Source organism: Haliotis rubra, unplaced genomic scaffold (assembly GCF_003918875.1).
Source record: "Haliotis rubra isolate DU_JTF1 unplaced genomic scaffold, ASM391887v1 Scf5, whole genome shotgun sequence".
Taxonomy (NCBI): domain Eukaryota; kingdom Metazoa; phylum Mollusca; class Gastropoda; order Lepetellida; family Haliotidae; genus Haliotis; species Haliotis rubra.
In genome coordinates, this window is record NW_025767190.1 from 1,666,062 (window position 1) to 1,684,902 (window position 18,841).

The 18,841-nt window shown below is 40.1% G+C and overlaps 2 protein-coding genes across 2 annotated transcripts in view; both read right to left on the bottom strand.

The window, feature by feature from the left end:
* Window positions 1-356: 356 nt before the first annotated feature.
* On the bottom strand, window positions 357-1,979 carry LOC124291676 (glutamic acid-rich protein-like). The gene has a single exon (XM_046728727.1). It carries the CDS (start codon window positions 1,977-1,979, stop codon window positions 1,365-1,367), a length of 615 nt encoding a protein of 204 aa, XP_046584683.1. The 3' UTR covers window positions 357-1,364.
* The window catches only part of LOC124291675 (E3 ubiquitin-protein ligase RBBP6-like), a 30,584-nt gene continuing 12,099 nt past the window's right edge, over window positions 357-18,841 (bottom strand). The window contains 15 exon segments of the mRNA XM_046728726.1: window positions 357-2,269; window positions 2,800-4,058; window positions 4,561-5,298; window positions 12,758-12,868; window positions 13,240-13,402; window positions 14,000-14,211; window positions 14,536-14,647; window positions 15,131-15,185; window positions 15,310-15,388; window positions 15,897-16,479; window positions 16,634-16,703; window positions 16,705-16,810; window positions 17,025-17,167; window positions 17,494-17,596; window positions 18,030-18,118. Of these exon segments, the coding sequence (XP_046584682.1) occupies window positions 2,894-4,058; window positions 4,561-5,298; window positions 12,758-12,868; window positions 13,240-13,402; window positions 14,000-14,211; window positions 14,536-14,647; window positions 15,131-15,185; window positions 15,310-15,388; window positions 15,897-16,479; window positions 16,634-16,703; window positions 16,705-16,810; window positions 17,025-17,167; window positions 17,494-17,596; window positions 18,030-18,118 (3,729 nt within the window). The 3' untranslated portion in view covers window positions 357-2,269; window positions 2,800-2,893.

Sequence of the window (18,841 nt, forward strand, 5' to 3'; positions counted from 1 at the left end):
TGATTGGGTTTGAAATCACAGGTCGACCATAATCCTCGTGGGCCAGCACTATGCCCGCGGGGTTGAGTAAGCGCAGGGCGTGTTTTGTCAAGTTACGTTGTCCTCAAGTAAAGACTGGATGATCATCCAATGCCAGTTCAGGATGATTATCACTACTGACACTCATGTAACTTCCTCCTTTAAACCACCTTGTTCTATGCCATGATGTTCTGTCAGACTGAGTGTATGAGTTCAGCAGTGGCTATTGCAGAATCGCAGTGTTGAACACATTCAGTTATGTTCAACTGTTGATAATAATACATCACTTAAGTTAATCTGTCAGTCCAACAGGTATCAGCACACACAACACAAACACATTTTTAAAAGATCACCTCTCTTTTATTGTCCTCTCTGGAGTTACATACAATCCAAGCATATCTCACACTCAGATATTTACACATCTCTCTGAACACGATCTGCCTTTCAAATATTTACAAAATATATATATTCCATTTTAAAGTAATACTCTCTGTACAAAACGTAAGCAAAAATCAAACTTCTCAATACAAATAAATATATGCTATATTGAAAAAATGCACCAAAATTAATACTATAGTGAAGCTTTTTAAATCCTAATTTGAACAGGTAGTGTTCAATGGAACAGGATGTTAATCAGTCATGTCGAATGAAATAAATATAGGACTATTTTGTCACCAAACATTTCAATCTTCTAAATTAGAATTGACCAACTTAACCAAGCCTGAAAGGGATACTGGGAAGAAATGTTGCAGTTCACCTTTCATTGAAAACAAAACGAACTAAAGTGTTGATCTACTTTACCCATATTTAGATTTACTTACCTGTGAACAAATTCATTTACATTTTCCCCCAACATATTATTTCCTCAACATACTCGATAAGTATGTGAACGAAAGTATGTAACAGTGTGTTATTTTATAATACGTGAATTTATATGCAAAGCCTTCACAAAGATTCTTCAAATATGACTACATTTTTTGCTTTCTGCACAATCATGATTCTCATTAGTTTTGAAGTGCAAGCATGAACAAAGCAGAGTGAACAACATTCCACTTTCACAAGTGATGCAAGTTTTCTTAAAGTGACATATGCATTATCTGGATTCAAACCTAAATATTACTTGATGTATTGGTAATGCACCCTTGGCAAAGATTTTATGAACGCTTCAATCAATAGCACATATGGAACACAATTCATAATTTAATTCATCCCATCCTCAAATCAAATTCATTTGAGTTTTAAATTACAATTCCTCCATGTTTTCATTAAATCTATAAACTCAACCTTTTCACAATCAGTTTGTCAACAATCACGTTTTCATATCACCTTTGTGGATATTGTAATATTTACTTTTCTTTTTCTTTCCCTTCCTTATGTTTCTTGTGTTTCCTTTTCTTATGTTTGTGCTTATGCTTATGTTTGTGCTTATGTTTCTTATGTTTGCTTTTCTTATGCTTTTTATCTTCTCCATCTCTGTTCTTTTTCTTTGACGGGCTGCTGTCATCGTCCTCGTCGTCATCATCATTCGAGGAGTCATTCCCGCTCTCCTCTGCATTCTTTGCCTGATCCTCTCCTGACGATGCATTATCAGAATCAGTGTCAGCTTCGTCATAATCTGGTTCAAACGTTGCCTCGTCAATCATAGATTCTTTACGATCAGCAAGTTTGCCACCCTTCTCAGATTTCCCATCTTTTTCAGAATCTTGTCCAACATCTTTTGTCCGATGTTCTGACCTCTCCTGACTAGCACCCTGGGCCCTGGAGTCCCGACTGTCTCTACGTATCACCTCCCTGTCGCCCTTCCCTCCCCCTACCCTGTTCTTCCTCTCTGCTGTTGGTCCTCTCCAACTGACGCCGATTTCTATCCCCACTTCCCTTATCATAATGAGTCCCTTCCCGCTTCCCGAGCCTGTCCTTAATACTCCCAGTTGAACCATTTCTAGAACCCTTCCTCTCGTCATCTGACCGCAATTGGGTAACACTAGACTTCCTATCTACCCTGCGATCCTCCCGATCCCTTCGGTCAGGCTTGGTTCTCCCATCACCCTTCTCTGCCTGAGATATTGTGATTTCTATTGATTTCTGTTTATTCATGACTTTACGGTCGTCATCATCAGATGCCTTTGGTTCATCCTCCAGATACACACGCCGGTGTGGTTTTGATGCAACTGGTGCTGACACAGCTGAAGCCACAGAAGTTGGTCGCATTGGTTTCTGGGACAAAACTTTTTCAGCACTCTCGATTACAGATCTGGAGAAACAAGATAAAAATTCTGCTAGCCAACTTCACATTATTAGTGAGTTTGGGTAAAACACTGCTTTGAAAAGTATTTCAGCTATATTACAGTATATCAGCTTGATATGAAGGAAAGCCCAAATTGTTGAAGGGGTTAGACGTTTTTTCAACTTTGGCAGAGACAAACCTGAATCAAGGTCAACCCAGATTCAAACCCACTGCCATTAGAAGACAAGGCAAGCTGTGCCCTGTTATTCCAAAAAATGTTTCTAAACTTAATGTGATCAGTAGAACACTGTACCTAATCTTTCTGTCTTACCTTTCCAGTCTATGAAGCACCAAGGCACAAACTATTAGGGTACATTGATCAATTCTGCCATATTATCACAACTTTTAACTTTGTGAACATCCCTTCTATACCCTTTTTACTTTAAACTCTGCCAACAACCCTCCCATTTACTTCTTACTTTGAACTTTGCCAGCAACCCTTCCATTCAAAGGGGTGTTGGCAAAGAAGAAATTCCAAGTGTGCAAAAAGTACATACTTTGGTAAGGGCTTCCTTTCATTGCTTCGCTTGACCTTCCTGGCTGGACTAGCAGAGTGCTCCTCATAGTCCTCCCGCTCCCACTTGGACAGCTCTACAGCAGGCACCATCTCCTCATCCCGGGGTGACTTCGTTGGACGGACAACTGCTGCTCACTCTGAGAATCCTTCACATCTTCATCCAGTTTCATCCGTTTGGCTGGGCTGTCAAGGTCCTCCTCTGGTATGTCCTCCGGGATGTCTGGTGTCATTCTCTTCTTCTTCATTTTCTCTGCTGATCCATCAGACTTGCCATTTCCTTCTGACTCAGGCCCAGATGATGGCTTTGACAATTTCTTTTTCTTGGTTTTAACTCTTAATTTACCTGGCATATTGTCCGATTGATTGCCACTGTCAGTTCCAGGCTTCTCTGTTTTTATTCTCCGTGGTTTTTCAGGTTCAGATTTCTCTTTTGCAGAGCCTGTTCTCTCTGGCCTTTTCACCACCTTTGTCTTCAAACTACCTATTTTCTTGCTCACAGACTTCTCATTATCAGACTTGCTTTTTTCAGATTTCTTGGGTACTGGTTCTTTCTGACTCTTACTACTCTCTCTACTATTTGATTTTTCAGGATCCTCTGGAATAGAGGCTTCAATTTTGATTTCAATAAGATTACTTTTCTTGGTTCTGTTTTGCCCAGCTACTGCTGAATCACTGTCAGATCCATCTTTCCAAGGCTTCTTTTTCACCTTTTTAACCTCCTTCTGATCAACACTTTTTGGACGAGATTCTTTCTCTTTCCTAACAACATCCCTCTTTGCTTTGCCATCTGCATTCTCCTTATTATCTTTATCTTTATCTTTGTCATCTTTTCCATCTTTCTTATCCTTCTTCTCATCCCTTTTTCCTTTGTCCCTTGTTTTTCTGTTCAAATCACGACGCTTATCAGTTGACTTACCCTCCTGAGAATTTTCATCTCGTTTATTAAATTCCTGGGATCGATTACCTTTCTTGAAATCTTGCTGATCCTGGTTTTCAAACTCCAGATTTCCATAGTCTGGATTCCTTTCTCTCCTGAAATCAGGGTTTCTGTTGTTGCGTCTGCCCCTACCCCCCCTGGCTGGACTCCTACCCCTCCTGCGTGGAGACTTGGCCCGTGGGTCTCGAGTCATGTTACCCATATAGCCACCTCCATCATAATTTGGCATTCCTCCTGGAGGTGGACCCATCCCAAACCTGAAGAATTCATTATAATTGTCTTCAAATGGTCGATGATTAAAGCTGAAAAAAAAAGAAGAAATATTTTTTGTCAAACATGACAACAAATAAAAACCTAAGAATCACAAATACCTCCTGACAATGAGCGAGTGAGTGAGTGAGTGAGTATAGTTTTATGCCGCTTTTAGCAATATTCCAGCAATATCACGATGGGAGGACACCAAACATGAGCTTGACACATTGTACCAATGTGGGGAATCTAACCCTTGTCTTCGGCATGACGAGCAGACGCTTTAACCATTAGGCTACCCCATTTTTTACATAAAAACACAAACAAAACAAGACCTGTACTAAACTTGCACTTCTGGGGGAACTTAATTCTATTTACGGATTTTGGGAACATTTACTGGTCTGACAAGCATATTTAAGTCCCAGCACTGGCTCATATGTGTGCTATGTAAGACTTTTCATGATGGAGTTCAAGCCTGGGCCTTATGCCCCTTTCAACATTAAAAGCCTAGTAGAGTGTAGAGTATATTGATTATCAACATATCTATATACTTACTTATCATAAAATTGATCCGGTGGCATTCGATCAGCATAAGGGTTGTATCCATATCTGTCTGGTGGTGGTGGTGGTGGTGAGAATCGCCTCATGGGAAGTCCCATCAATGGCGGAGGTCCAGTCTCTCCCGGGGGTGGAGGAGGAGCCTCTGGTTCTCTGTAACTGCGGAATGGTGGAGGGGACCAGCGGTTGCGTCCCACAGGAGGAGGAAGTCTTCTTGGTGAAGCCCTAAGTGGTGACCGTGGACGTGATGTCGATCGAGATCTGCGATAATACGGAGAGCGACGCCTATATGGACTCCTTGATCGAGATCTGGAATATCGTGGAGAGCGTGAGAACGATCGAGATCTTGACCTTGTGTAAGATCTGTACCTTGGGCGAGAACGTGACCTTGACCTAGTCCGTGATCTTGTGTATGGTCTTGATCTCGGACTCCTGGTTCTTGATCGAGGTGATCTTGTCCGAGATCTTAAGCGTGGAGACCTTGACCGAGACCGCCTCGGACTTCTGGTCCTGGACCGAGTCCTTGATCTAAGTCTGCTACGCAAAGATCTGGATCTGGATCGTCTTAGTGACCTTGATCTGGACCGTGACAACTTCCTATTTCTGGACCTCGATCGTGATCTGGATCTAGACCTGGACCGAACCCAAGACTTTGACCGGGACCTTGAGTGAGATCTTCTGATTTTTCTTGAAATACTTCTAGATCTGGAACGGGATCTTGATTTTGATTTTGTCCTGAAATAAATATGCACTGATATGAGGCCAATTACATAGTCACGATTAAAAAGAAAAATGTAATTTTTTGAGTAAAATTGATATTTTATACTTATCCTGACTCATGCTCTTTTGCTTGTCTCCTTCCTCTTGCGAACATAGTGGAACACTTGTATCTCCCTAATTGAAGTTCCCTTCAATGTAAAATCACTAATTAGTACACCACGAGTTACCTCCCTTCCACAAGCGCGGGAACGAGGGCGCCACCTCTACCCATGTGCCTCACTCTCTCCTCATATACTGAGCCCAACATTTGAATTTACAGGGAAATCCAAAGTGTTATTTGGGGAGGATGGGAGGGCTGACCTCATGAGTCAGGATAAGTATAAAATATCAATTTTACTCAAAAATTACATATTTTTTCCTTATCCTGACTCATGCTCTTTTGCTTGTAGAATCCAACAGAGGCGGAGGTGGGAATATATAATACTTTGGATTTTTAATAATTAGTGATTTGAACTGTGATGATTGTAATAACCCTATGAGAACTTCATAAAGGCATTGAACTGATGAATTCCTGCTGCCAGCTTATCAGCTGCCATATAGAGGTTATTACAATGTACTTATTATGATAAGTATATATAATATTAATACAATGCTTAAGACTAATAGACTTAAAGCTTGTTAATATGCTTTAGTATAAACTCCTTAGAGTTTGTTAGCTAAAATACTTTTAAGATATAAACATAGCACTAAGCTTAAAATATGATTAATTTTTAAGCTAATTATATAATAACAAACCTCTTTAGGGTTTGTTAGTTAAAATATTTATATGATATAGACAGTGCTGAGCTTAAGATATGAATAAGCTTAGCTATATATATAACAGCAAACTTTGTAAAAGTTTGTTAGCTAATACATTTTACAATATGAGTATAGTATTGTGCTTAAGATATAATTATCTTAAGCTACATATATAATAGCCAAACTTAGTAGAGTTTGTTAGCTAATATATTTTTACAATATGAGTATAATACTGTGCTTAAGATATAATTAACTTAAGCTACATATATAATAGCCAAACTTAGTATAGTTTGTTAGCTAATATATTTTTACAATATGAGTATAGTACTGTGCTTAAGATATAATTAACTTAAGCTACATATATAATAGCCAAACTTAGTAAAGTTTGTTGGCTAATATATTTTTTACAATATGAGTATAATTGCTGTGCTTAAGATATAGTTAACAAGCTACATATATAATAATGAAACTTAGTAAAGTTTGTTAGCTAATATATTTTTACAATATGAGTATAGTACTGTGCTTAAGATATAATTAACTTAAAGCTACATATACAATAGCCAAAAACTCTGTAGAGCTTATTAGCTAATAGATTTATAATGTAACCATAGTACTAAGCTTAAGATATGATTAGACTTAAGCTAAATGTATATAACAAAAACTCATTAGAGTTTATTAACTAATATGCTTTTATGTTATAAACATAGTACTGAGCTTAAGATATGATTAAACTTAAGCTATATATATATAATAGTAAAACTCCGTGAGAGTTTGATAGCTAATACATTTTATTATGTTGATTTAGACCTAGTATTGAGCTTAAGATATGAAGTAAACCTTAAGCTAAATATATAATAGCAAAAACCTTTTAGAGTTTTAATAGCTAATATACTTATATGGTATCAACATAGTATTGAGCTTAAGATATGAAGAAACCTTAAGCTACATATGTATAGCAAAAACTCCGTGGAGAGTTTGTTAGCTAATACATGATATAATGTAACCATAAAGCTTAAAATATGATGAAAACTTAAGCCCAATATATAATAGCAAAAACTCTTTTAGAGTTTTGATAGCTAATATACCTATATGCTATAAACATGCAATACTAAAGCTTAAGATATGAATAAGCTTAAGTTACATATATAATAGCAAAAACTCCATAGAGTTTGTTAGCTAATACATGTTATAATGTAACCATATTGCTAAGATATGATGAAACTTAAGCCAAATAGCAAAAGCTCTTTAGAGTTTGTTAGCTAATATAGTTATATGATATAAACATAGTACTGAGCTTAAGATATGAATGAGCTTAAGCTACCTATATAATAGCAAAACTCCGTAGAGTTTGTTAGCTAATGTATTTTTACAATATGAGTATAATTACTATGCTTAAAATATACTTGACTTAAGCTCATTAATATAATAGCCAAAAAACTCTGTAGAGTTTGTTAGCTAATGCATTTATCATGTAACCACTGTGATGATAAAAACGAGCTTAAGCAAATTATATATAGCATGAAGCTATTTAGTACTGTTATAAGATAAGTAAAATCTGTAAGATTGACTTATCTTCTCAGGAGACTGTCAACTGTTGTGCAAGGACCATGGGATCAATGGGTGGATACCTGAGATGTCCTCGGTGGTGATATCTCTCAGATAATGGTTGGCAACCACCATATCGGATCTACAGTAATAAACCCTCCATTATTTCAAATAACATTTGTGTAGATGAAATTGTAGAAGTTAGGGCTCTAATATCAAGAGTATTAAAGCTCATGGAGGGTCGGATTAGGTCCATCTGTCTTGTATGCACGCGTAGTATGACAGTTCTGATCCAAGCGGAGATATGAGTGCATTGAGACTACACTCGTAAGTTGATGATAGAGGAAAAAATCTGTTGTATTTTTTCTTCCTGTTTGGTTTAATGGAGATAAATTTACAGTGCTCTTGCTGGCCAGCGTGATAGCATCATCGTTATCATGGAGTCCAAGTATGTCATCCAGGCATGTTCATAAACCTCACTTGTGAGGTGTTGTAGCACTATATTCATATCCCCAAGTTGAGTGCATTGAAACTTCGTTTATTCTCCAAACAGAAACTTAGTAGGTTTACTAACCATCTAGTTGTGTTAGTAGCTTGATGATGAAATTCAGGTGTAGTCTGAAAGCTGCTGGATTTGATCCACTTGTATCCACGTCGTCTAGGTAAATCGTTGCGATGTCCTTGGCGATGTATGTGCAACCCGGAGTTTGTGTCCTCGATGAACTTTATGTAAAATGCGCCTGACTGCTGTGCCTTGTCTAAACTTGACAGGGAGGTCTCTAACCTGAAGAAAGCAGCCTAATCATGAAGGTTCAGGTTAACTGGGCTGTAAGGAGAGCTTGCTAGTTCATTGATATAAAGTTGTCACTTGCAACCTATGTCTTGAACTGTGAACTATGCTTTCGACCTCTGTGTAGGGCGTTGTTCATCGGGGGTCCAATCAGAATAAGGCATTTTGATTCTGTAGAGTACCCAGCTGTGATGTCACCGGTGTAGCAGGAAAAGGAACCTTGTATAATATAGTGCCGTCGTTGATATTAGAACAATCATCGGTCTTCATAAGTAACTTCCGAAGTTACCAGTGACCGTGTTTGAGTTAATGGTAATAGCGAGCAGCTTGGTATAAAATACCTTGCTCTGTAATATTAATGCTGGGTAGGTTATTTTCCTGGCTGTAGTGAAAGTACTTCAGTTTTGAATATAATTCCGACTTCTTTATATATAAAGGTACAATAACTTGTAAGTTGTCAGCTTGTAGACTGTATACATGAATGTATGCGTCATAAATGTAGAATTAAAGCTGAATTTGTTGTACATATTTCTTCTCAGAAATGTTGACGATTATGAGTTATACTGGCTGTAACAAGGCTGCTGTTCAATTTCGATATTGAATTGTCTGCAGATATCGCGTAATAGTCGCATGTAGATGTCGTATCGTCGTCCGGGATTGCATATACTAGCAATTTATCACGGAATAGTTGATTTCTGTGAAGATCTATGAAGCGTCGTTGACAAATTAATACAGCGGCGTTCTGTGTTGTAAATAGCCTGTGCAATTGTCTTAGCGTAGGCTTATAGGCGGCATCTGGCATACAGTTGATAGACAACTTATCATCGATGTCTTGAGCGGACTGAGGAGTAGCTATATATGGCCAGTGGCTAGTATATGGAGACCTTGGAGACTTCCTCGGTGAGCGCCCGGAGACTTCCGCGAAGCTCTCGAAGTATCCCTTCTAGATCTACTGGTGAAGTAGACTTGGAGCCACTTAGCCTTCCAGCGACCTTAGCGAAGGTGTCGAATCAAAGTCGATTAGAATATATATATATATATATATATATATATATAAAAAACTTATACCGCCGAATGGCCTCTGTGTTTAACAGGATGTGGGGTCGTGGCTTACTCCTCCATGGCGTCCCTTGTAGCTGGTGAGGCTCTAGCTCCTTCATGTGGAGGAATGACCTGGGACTTGCTGGTTCTGCATAAGTAGGGCGAGTGGATCATCTTATCATTTTCAGAAGTTAGTATTCACGAAATCTGGTGATAAGTGTCTCAATGATCGTTCTAGATCTATTTAGGCCAACGAACATCGTCTCGTCATGGATTCAACTGAACCAATTCACGATTGTAGTTCTTATTGTTGATATCGATGATCAACTTGTAGTTTTCATCGATGTCTTAAGCCTTGAAGAAGGGTCCATGTTGTGCGTGGAAAACTTCTAAGCGTGAAAGTTGAGCAATTATGGTGTCTGAACTTTTGTGGCTTTATGGGATGCTATGTCTAGATTCTGTGCTACGCGCTTGTCCGAATTCGATCCCGGTGGGGTGATAGCATCTGCGTCGTCTTCCTTCATCAGGTATGTCTGCGTCGTACTGCCACTCTAGGAAGGTGATGTAGACTTGTGTGCGAACTTGTGTGGTAACCTGTGAGAAGCGTCGATGTGGTGATGTCTGCGAGGAGATCGGAGACTATTGACAGCCAGCGAAGCTCTTGAGTAGTCCCTTGACTCTGTTAAATGGCGATCTATATTGGGTGTGTCTTCCGAGTGCCTTAGCGAATGCCTTAGCGAATGCCTTCCGCGAACGCCAGCGACGCCATGCCAAGCTTCCTCTGCGTTCGGTGCTGGGGAGGCGGCGATTTGAGCTTAGCGAAGGCTTCCGTGAGGTCTGGTGGCTGAGTCTGCATCTAAGGATGAAGCGAGGAATGTGATGATCTATCCGCCTTGAGCGCCTTAGCCCGAAGGCTGTACATCTGGGTCCTTCGTCCAAGGTGGTCTGCGACTTCCTTCCAGCGAAGGCTGCATCGTCTTGGCTGCTTTCACGTTGACTGGAGGTGCCTCTAGAGTGTTGTCTAAGTTGGAGCCTTGGCGAAGGCTCGTACTCTAGGCTGGCTGCTTCTCCAGTCTGTAGTGACCCTCCATCCACGACCATGATTTGCGTAGTAGCTTCGTCTGGGATGGTCTGCGGCGAAGTAGTCGGTGCCATCTCTGCGCTGTTAGTGGTGGGGCCCTCAGGTAAGTCGTCTGACATCAGTGTAGAGACATCAGGCTGCATGGCGATCTCTGCTGATTTCATTGTAGCTGTCACGGTGGCTACTTGTCTCATCGTCGAGGATGATGATCGGCTGATCATCGTAGAGGCCAAGTTCAGCGGCTGGAACAATCTCGGTTGAGAAAGTCCTAGTAGACCGTTGAATTCCCCTCAGAGGTCGGCTGCCCTGGGGAGTGCGAAGTCTGCGTTGAGTGTTAATAGCGGCGGGACCCTCAGGAAGATCATCGAATGTTGATCTGCGCTGACATCACTGTTGCCGACATCAGTCATTCTTTGATGTACATCAGGAATGATGATAGGCTGATCATCATACGGCCCAAATCTGCGATGAGAACAATCTCGGCTGAAAAGTTCTAGTAGACTTCGTTGAATACCCCTCAGTGCGGCGAAGGGATGTCTGGGGAAGCAGGATGCTTCTTGGAAGCCCGGACTCGTCCCCATACGCCTCTCCACCATTCTAGCGGAAACCCAGGCGGAGGGGGTCGACCAACAGCAGTAGACTGGCGAGGGTTCAGGTGTATCAGTCATGCTAGACTCTGCATCGTGACCTATCTGCTCGCAGCGTCTCAAAGCATAAAGTAATTATTTATTAAAGGTAGAATTGGATAAATTAGTATCGCAACTGCAGCGTGAATCACATGAAACATGGCGCGAGTACAGCTAGGGCATATTAAATGCGGATCAGCAGCAGAATAAAAAGCGTAATGTGCAACAGTACAGAATTTTTATCAAGCGTAATCCACTGCAACAACCGCGGCGTCCGATGCATAAACAGTAGAAACACGACTAAATATCAATATATAATTGTTGAAAGATACTAGCTAAACCTCTATAGATCTCTATCTTGAGGTAACTAACTAAATATAATCAAAGGATATAGTTATTATTGGGAGACACAGAGGCTCTCCGTCCAGCTCACTGGGCGAAGAAGGAGAGAGTGAGGCACATGGGTAGAGGTGGCGCCCTCGTTCACGCGCTTGTGGAAGGGAGGTAACTCGTGGTGTACTAATTAGTGATTTTACATTGAAGGGAACTTCAATTAGGGAGATACAAGTGTTCCACTATGTTCGCAAGAGGAAGGAGACAAGCAAAAGAGCATGAGTCAGGATAAGGAAAAATTAAGTTTATCTTGAAATGCTTTGTTTTAGTTGTTCTTTAACACCACACTCCGGTAATGTTCAAGTCTGACTATCTGACCAGAGTATCCAGTCATCGCAATAGTGACAATGATCAACACCAACCTGGTCCAACACAATCAACCAAGTCACCAAGTTGGACATAACATTCTATTTCACTTTCAACAAGATTTGGTTGCTGCGGACCAATTTAAACTTAGGACTTCCCACTGTGCTAACAAAAAGAAACACAATTTATCATGTCATTGAAAGTAATGCAGCCTTGCCAAAGGGAGGGAATTAAAATAAAACAATGAGTCCTTTAAGAATTACGACTGTTCATTAACATGACAACTGCATAGCTAGGGGATAACATTTTGATGCTCATATTCAGTAATAAATTAGAAAGTGTTTTTACTGGTAAAAACAGATGTTTCCCCCTTCCCCCAATTCAACGTTGAGACCTCAAACAAATCATTGGATTCCTTCATTTTCCAAATTTTGTACCTTCAAAAAGACCAAGTCCATATTTGTTGAAATTTTTTTTTAAAAATTGAAAGAAAAGTTCAAAGCCCCAAAAGGCACATCTACATGATATGGAGGGGCAGTATAGCAAACTTGGTGAAGATGGGTAAAATAGTTTCAGAATTTTGCTCCGGAAACGAACTTTACCCTTCAGAAACAAAGTCCAAATTGTTGCCATGAAAACAGACAATAAACAACAACAATCAAACCCCCAAAATGCACATCTACATGATATGGAGAGGCAGTATACCAAATTTGGTGAAAATTGTTCAAGTAGTTTTAGAGTTATGCTCCGGAAACAGTGGGAACGTCGACAGAAACTCAACCAAAAACAATATGTCTCCCAAACCTTCGGAGGGAGACATAATGAAATTCTATAATTCGGAAGCATGACCAGATCAGACACTTCTGTGCAGTTGGGAATGTTGTCTCTATTTACCTGGACTTTGATCTGCTAATTTTCCTTCTCCTCTGATCTTTGCTATATGCCAGCAACTCCTGGGTAAAGTCATCCATCATGTCACGGCGTGGTCTTGGGGCTGGGACAGGCCTGAAACAAAACTTTCTGTTGTAGTAATAGTACAAAATAACATAAAAGTTATAACAGTTGACTCTGACAGTCTTCAGGTCCGAATGACTGGAATAAATAGATAACAGGCCAGTCTGGGATAGTAAACAGAATGTATTTTCACACAAGCTGAAGCATTTTCTTCCAGTTGTTGAACAAGTTTAACCCCTTGTAACGAGGACCCTTTTTGACATATATAGCGGTAATGTATTTTTCTCAGTCTAAAATGAAATTCCTGAATGGTACATTTTCGGACATCTGTCTGTTTTGAGTTCACTTCAAAATGAGAAGTGTGTTAAACTGAGCTACTATAATATGACTGAGTAAGAAATACTTCAGCATAGGATACTTACAGACTCTGCTGCAGGAGTCTGGCCTTCTCTTTGTAGAACTCAGCCTCTGAGAGGGGCTTCAATGGAGGAGGGAAGCTAGGGGGTATTCCCGATGAGGGGAAAACACTAGGGGGGAAGCCTCCTGATGAGTGGCCCAGGACTGGGATAGGGGCTGGTGGGGGTCCTGTTGAAACATACAACACATTAATTCACATGCATACATGCATAAACATTTGCCATCAGCCTTTATGTAGTAATTTAGCCAACAAAAACAAGCACCAGTGCAAGCAGACACTAAGAAAAATCATGTTTTTTTTGGTAAACTTGCACCCAATATGTCTCATGCATGTTTCAATTAAACAACTTTTAAAAATTAATATTTAATGACACTGCAGGATTGAGGATGTCGAGCAAACATAAGATGCCGGAAAGCTAAAATCTTACCAGGAATTACCACAGTTGTATTGTTAGATAATGAGGCAGTCAAATATCAAGCAATCATTGTCACAGCCTGGATATGCTGCTTTAGTTTTGGCTATCAATGTCATACTTGTTCTTAAAGCATAAAAAGCTTTGCCAATATTGTTGCTTCAGGGACATTTTTTTCATTTTGTCCTTACAATATTGGAAGCATCAAAGAAATAAACCCTTACAAGTACTTGACACTGTCTCCAGTAAGTTGTCCTGAAATGTTTGTATACTGACCTAACTTACTTGACACAAGAAACACTGAACAATGTGGCAGAACATTATTTATTAAATTGACAATATTGAAACTAACCTGTTGGAGGAATCCTTGGTGGCATTCCAAACCCTGGGGGAGGGACATTCATAGAGGGGGGTGGGCCAGGGTGGCCAGGGAAAGGTGGGAAGGGAGTGGGTTCACTCTTCACTGGAGGGATATGGGTAGGGGGGCCTGGAGGGCCAGATGCTGCTTCTCTGGGGAGGGGTTGATCATAGTTGCCTCTGTGGTAGTTGTCCTTCCTTGAAAAGCTGTGATAAGTAAGGAAGGTTGTCACTAAACAATATTGTGATGTTCAATGAAATGTGACACAACATGATTTCATAACATTTATGAGAAAGTGAGTCCATGAAACTAATAACATCACTTCCGAACAATATTTTAGTAATATCATCTTTTTACCCCAATCTACTCTCCTACAGATATTGTCTAGTTGGGAAAATATTATCGGTAACCTTACTCTGCAACTATTTTTTGGTGTTTATTATTAAAACCATTATGATGGTTGTAGAAACATTATGGTAACAGAAACAACTGCCCAAAATAGTGTACTAATGTCCATGAATCTAACTCACTGGTCTGGCCTGTCGTGTCGGTTGTATTTCCTGTCCCTGTCGTCTCTACCATCGTAATGTCTGCCCCTCCTGTGATTGGTACCACGATCAAAATCGTTGCTGGCGTCTGATGCTGTGAAACAGATTTGAGGAAATGTTGCAAACTATTCAACATTACATAATACCAAATTTACAAGAAGTTGCTTTTACAAGCATCCACTAGATATGAGGATTAGCCATCTGAAAAGTGGGGTTGATACATGTATACAAACTGTCGAAATCAGTGGTCCACAAGTAGGCATGAATTTTACCAAAATTATAAGAAGTTACATATAATCCTGTGTTTCAAACACTATATTAGCAATACAACTACATGCTATCTTCACGTAGAAATAAAGCCAGAGGCATGCAGAGCTTAGGTATTTTCCCTTTGGAGAAAAACAATCCCGGGTACTGACCAAGAAACATAATCATGGCAAAGAGAGATGTAAGTATGTCCATGCTGTTAGGTTTCTGTCACCACCAGTTTCTGACGTTCCAAACATTTCCAATTAGCTTAGAAAAACATCTAAATCCAGGCCACTATAAAGGATTCTAAAAGTAACTGATATCTAACCTGTAAGTTGTATGGAGTTACCAATTCTGGTTCCCACAACCTGCACAGCCATACCCTGCAACACAGAGACAGTTGTATATAATCACAGTGATCAAGCCACTTCAAAACTGAATCTTAGAAGGTAGTTAATACAAGATTAATTCAAACCCTCTTTTCCGAGAGTTTCAATGTTTGCTTACCCGAGGTTCTTCATCAGAAGCAGCAGACTGGGAATTTTCATCTCTAGTGGGAGTAGATGGGTGCTCACCAGGTGACAGACTGTAAAAATAATTAAATCACAGTATCTGTTTGAAAGTATGAAAACAGCCCACTGAAATACCTCAGTATACAAACATACTACTTCTTACACGTTAATTGTTTTTCAAACGGTGGGGTGGACTAGGGGTTAAAGGGTTAGCTCGTCACGCCGAAGATCTGGGTTTGATTCCCCACATGGGTACAATGTGTGAAGCCTATTTCTGGTGTCCCCAGCAGTGATATTACTGGAATATTGCTAAAAGCAGCGTAGAACTAGACTCACTCAAGTGTTTTTCACAAGCTTGATTACAAACATAACCCAATTTTTCATGTGTGCTAATTGTTACTTCTTGCCTACAGCCACACATGCTACATAAAGGCATTCATTGTCATTTCCACAATAAATATAGAAATTACTGGTAACTAATGCAGAGTATCTCAATTGTATAGGTTCAATCTGATACCATGTCTACATGTGCTCTCAACCAGCCTCAGGATCTGGAAATGATTGCAATGACTATTTACTAACCTCCCTCTTGCACTGTCAGGTGGCTCCGACTTAACCATTGCCACCTGTGGTGGTGGGCGTGGCTCCACTGGCACCATGGCAGGTGGTGGTTGTGTTGGTGGAGGCACTGAGGTCTGGGATGGCGGCACTTGTGGTACTGGGGCAACATTTGATGGAGGGGTATCTGTCCTGGACATGAGTGGGGGGTGAATGTTGTGTGCCGGTGGGGGCCCAGTTTGTATATGTGGAGGTCCTATAGGTGGAGGAGGCCCCGTCTGTATGCGTGGTGGTCCAATTGGTGGAGGAGGCCCAGTCTGTATACGTGGTGGTCCAATTGGTGGAGGAGGCCCGGTCTGTATACGTGGTGGTCCAATCGGTGGTGGCCCTGGGTGTATATGAGGTGGAGCAATCGGTGGTTGTCTTGGAGCCTGATTTGGAGGAGCATGCCTTTCAGATTTCACTGGATTGTGACTGCTTTCATTGACGAATTTGCTGACAGCATCACGATGGAATTTGTTTGGAATGAGTTGACTTGGTGATACATCTGTTTCGTGACACACAGGGCATTCATGATCATCTGTCTCAAGCAGGGCATTTCTTATACCTGTAAAGATAAATACAGCACTCATGAGTCAAGCATTCTTGCTACAATCACTAGATGTGAATAAATCGATCCCTTTTGAAAGGTTTGTTGAGTGAGTTTGTGAGCCGTAGACCCCACCGCCCCAAAGAACCGGAAGATGTAATGCACTACTTACATTCATCACAGAAACTGTTTCCACAGCATGGGGTGACAACAGCATCCCTCAGCAGCTCCTTACAGAGGGGGACATTGCAGGGCTGGGGGTATCCGAGGCTGCTGGGGCTCCACAATTTCCTTCTTCGGCTCGGGCAGAAATGGGGGCCGCTCTTTCTTCCCAATCTTGTATGCCGTCCTGCATGGACAAATAGATTATACAATGGGACCACCAAATTAACATACATTCAATACATTAATATATCTTGGTCTGCAGTATGGGGAGGGAGTGATTCAGCTACAGGGCTACCTATACCTTAGCTCAACAAACTCATGTGGTCCATTCAAGCATGGAACAAAATCTTAAAGAATTGTGAATTAAACATTATCACATGTAATCAAGAATGACATACGCATCAAGAGTGGGGACAGCAAAGTGTCCTGTGTGGGTCAGCAGTGCTCCTGGCTGAGTGGGGTCGTCCGTCAGGGTCAGGAAACTGTTGGGAATGCCTGTACTTCTCTTAAATCGTGGTTCTATCACTCCAGGCGTCTCTGACTGGAAACAAAAGAATAAACTGATAAGATTGGTTATAGCTTTGGAATTATATGTTTACTTCTGCTGTACATTGAGTTTCATTCCCATCATTACCTAGAATGTAATTATCAACTTAAAATATAGACATCTTTCATGCAAATTCTCAACTATGTCCCATGAGAAGTTAACCCTAAAATATAGTTCAACTCATCCAAAAGTAAAATCTAAAACAGTTTGCTATTTAAAAGAAGCTTAAAATGTTGTAGTAATTCGTTAGAATAGTATGATTCCATAAAACATATTCACTCTATGCTGTTATATTTGAACATGTTTTTCTTTTAACTTACATCTTTGAGAGGGCATGCATGGATGAAGTGACCAGGCTTTCCACACTTGTAACAGGTGTAAGTGTTGGGTGGGGTACCGGTAGGCAGCTTCGACTTGGCATAGCTGGAAACATTTTGGTAACTATCAACAGGTTTTAGGGTATGATTTAAACATATCTCCTTATACTGTCTCTTGTTTGCACATTTCCACTGGCTCTATCACAAATATTTCAGTTCATGTGTTACAAATCATTGTGACACCTACTTTGCAGAGATGTGCTAAAAGTTGAAGGATTCATCATTTCCAAAATGTCATAAAATTTGGTGTCCTTCTAATTCTATTTCTAATGTTGCTGTATTGTTCACCACGTGACGTGTTCTATCAACTACAAATGTATTCTAGGCTATGAGGCCGAAATACTGAATAAATATATATTATATTTCTAATGATCTTGATGAATTAAGAAAATTTGCAACTTTTCTAACTGGAATAAGTTCAAACACATTTTTATCCAATAACAAGTTTCTTTTTGTAAAAATGTTGTTTAATAACTTACTTGGATGGATCAAAATCTCTGGTGGATTGGTTTATGGCTGCCTTTATTTTGTCCATTTCTGTGGCTCGAGCATTTACAAGATCAGCCGTCTGCAACAGGTACAATTGTTTTGATTTCATACCTGTCACCTAAGAGACTTGCAAAAGATAAAAACCATGTCCATAAGGACATTTTAAGAGTAGTCTTAGCAGCTGCCATTGTCATTGTGGGCAATTAAGACCTGTACCAAAGACTGAAATTAAACCTTGGTGTAAATAGCATTATTTGAAACATTGGGCTTATGTATTACCAGGGATATATCCCACTTAAATGCCGCCGATCAGCGTTTGAAATGACGGCCCAGAGCCGGTTGTTATTGTATTGTATTGGATTTTTTTCAACTGGAATATTTCTTAACGTTCAGGAATCATCCATGACCCATCATTTTACAATAACTTACAGTTTCATTTCCTGGTATTTGCGCTTTACGCATATGAATGTCAACACCAGTCTTTAACAAACAGCAACTTCTCTCTGTGCCATAGGCTTCGCTAATTGATTTTGTGGAAACATTGTGAAATTGTGTACAGACTATTGGTTTTTATTGCTTTGACTTGCACAATATGGGCCTGCAGATTTCATTCAGGGCCTGTAGATTTTAAAGCCTGCAGGCAGCAGCAGGCCCTGATGGCCAACTGGCAAAATTAAGTATTGCAAACACTGCCACAATTGGAGAACCAGGTCAGTTAAATAAGGTCAACTATACAAAGCCAAAACATTATTTATTTTACTGTATAAAGTTAGTTGGGAAATTTGTTTGTAGAAATTATGAT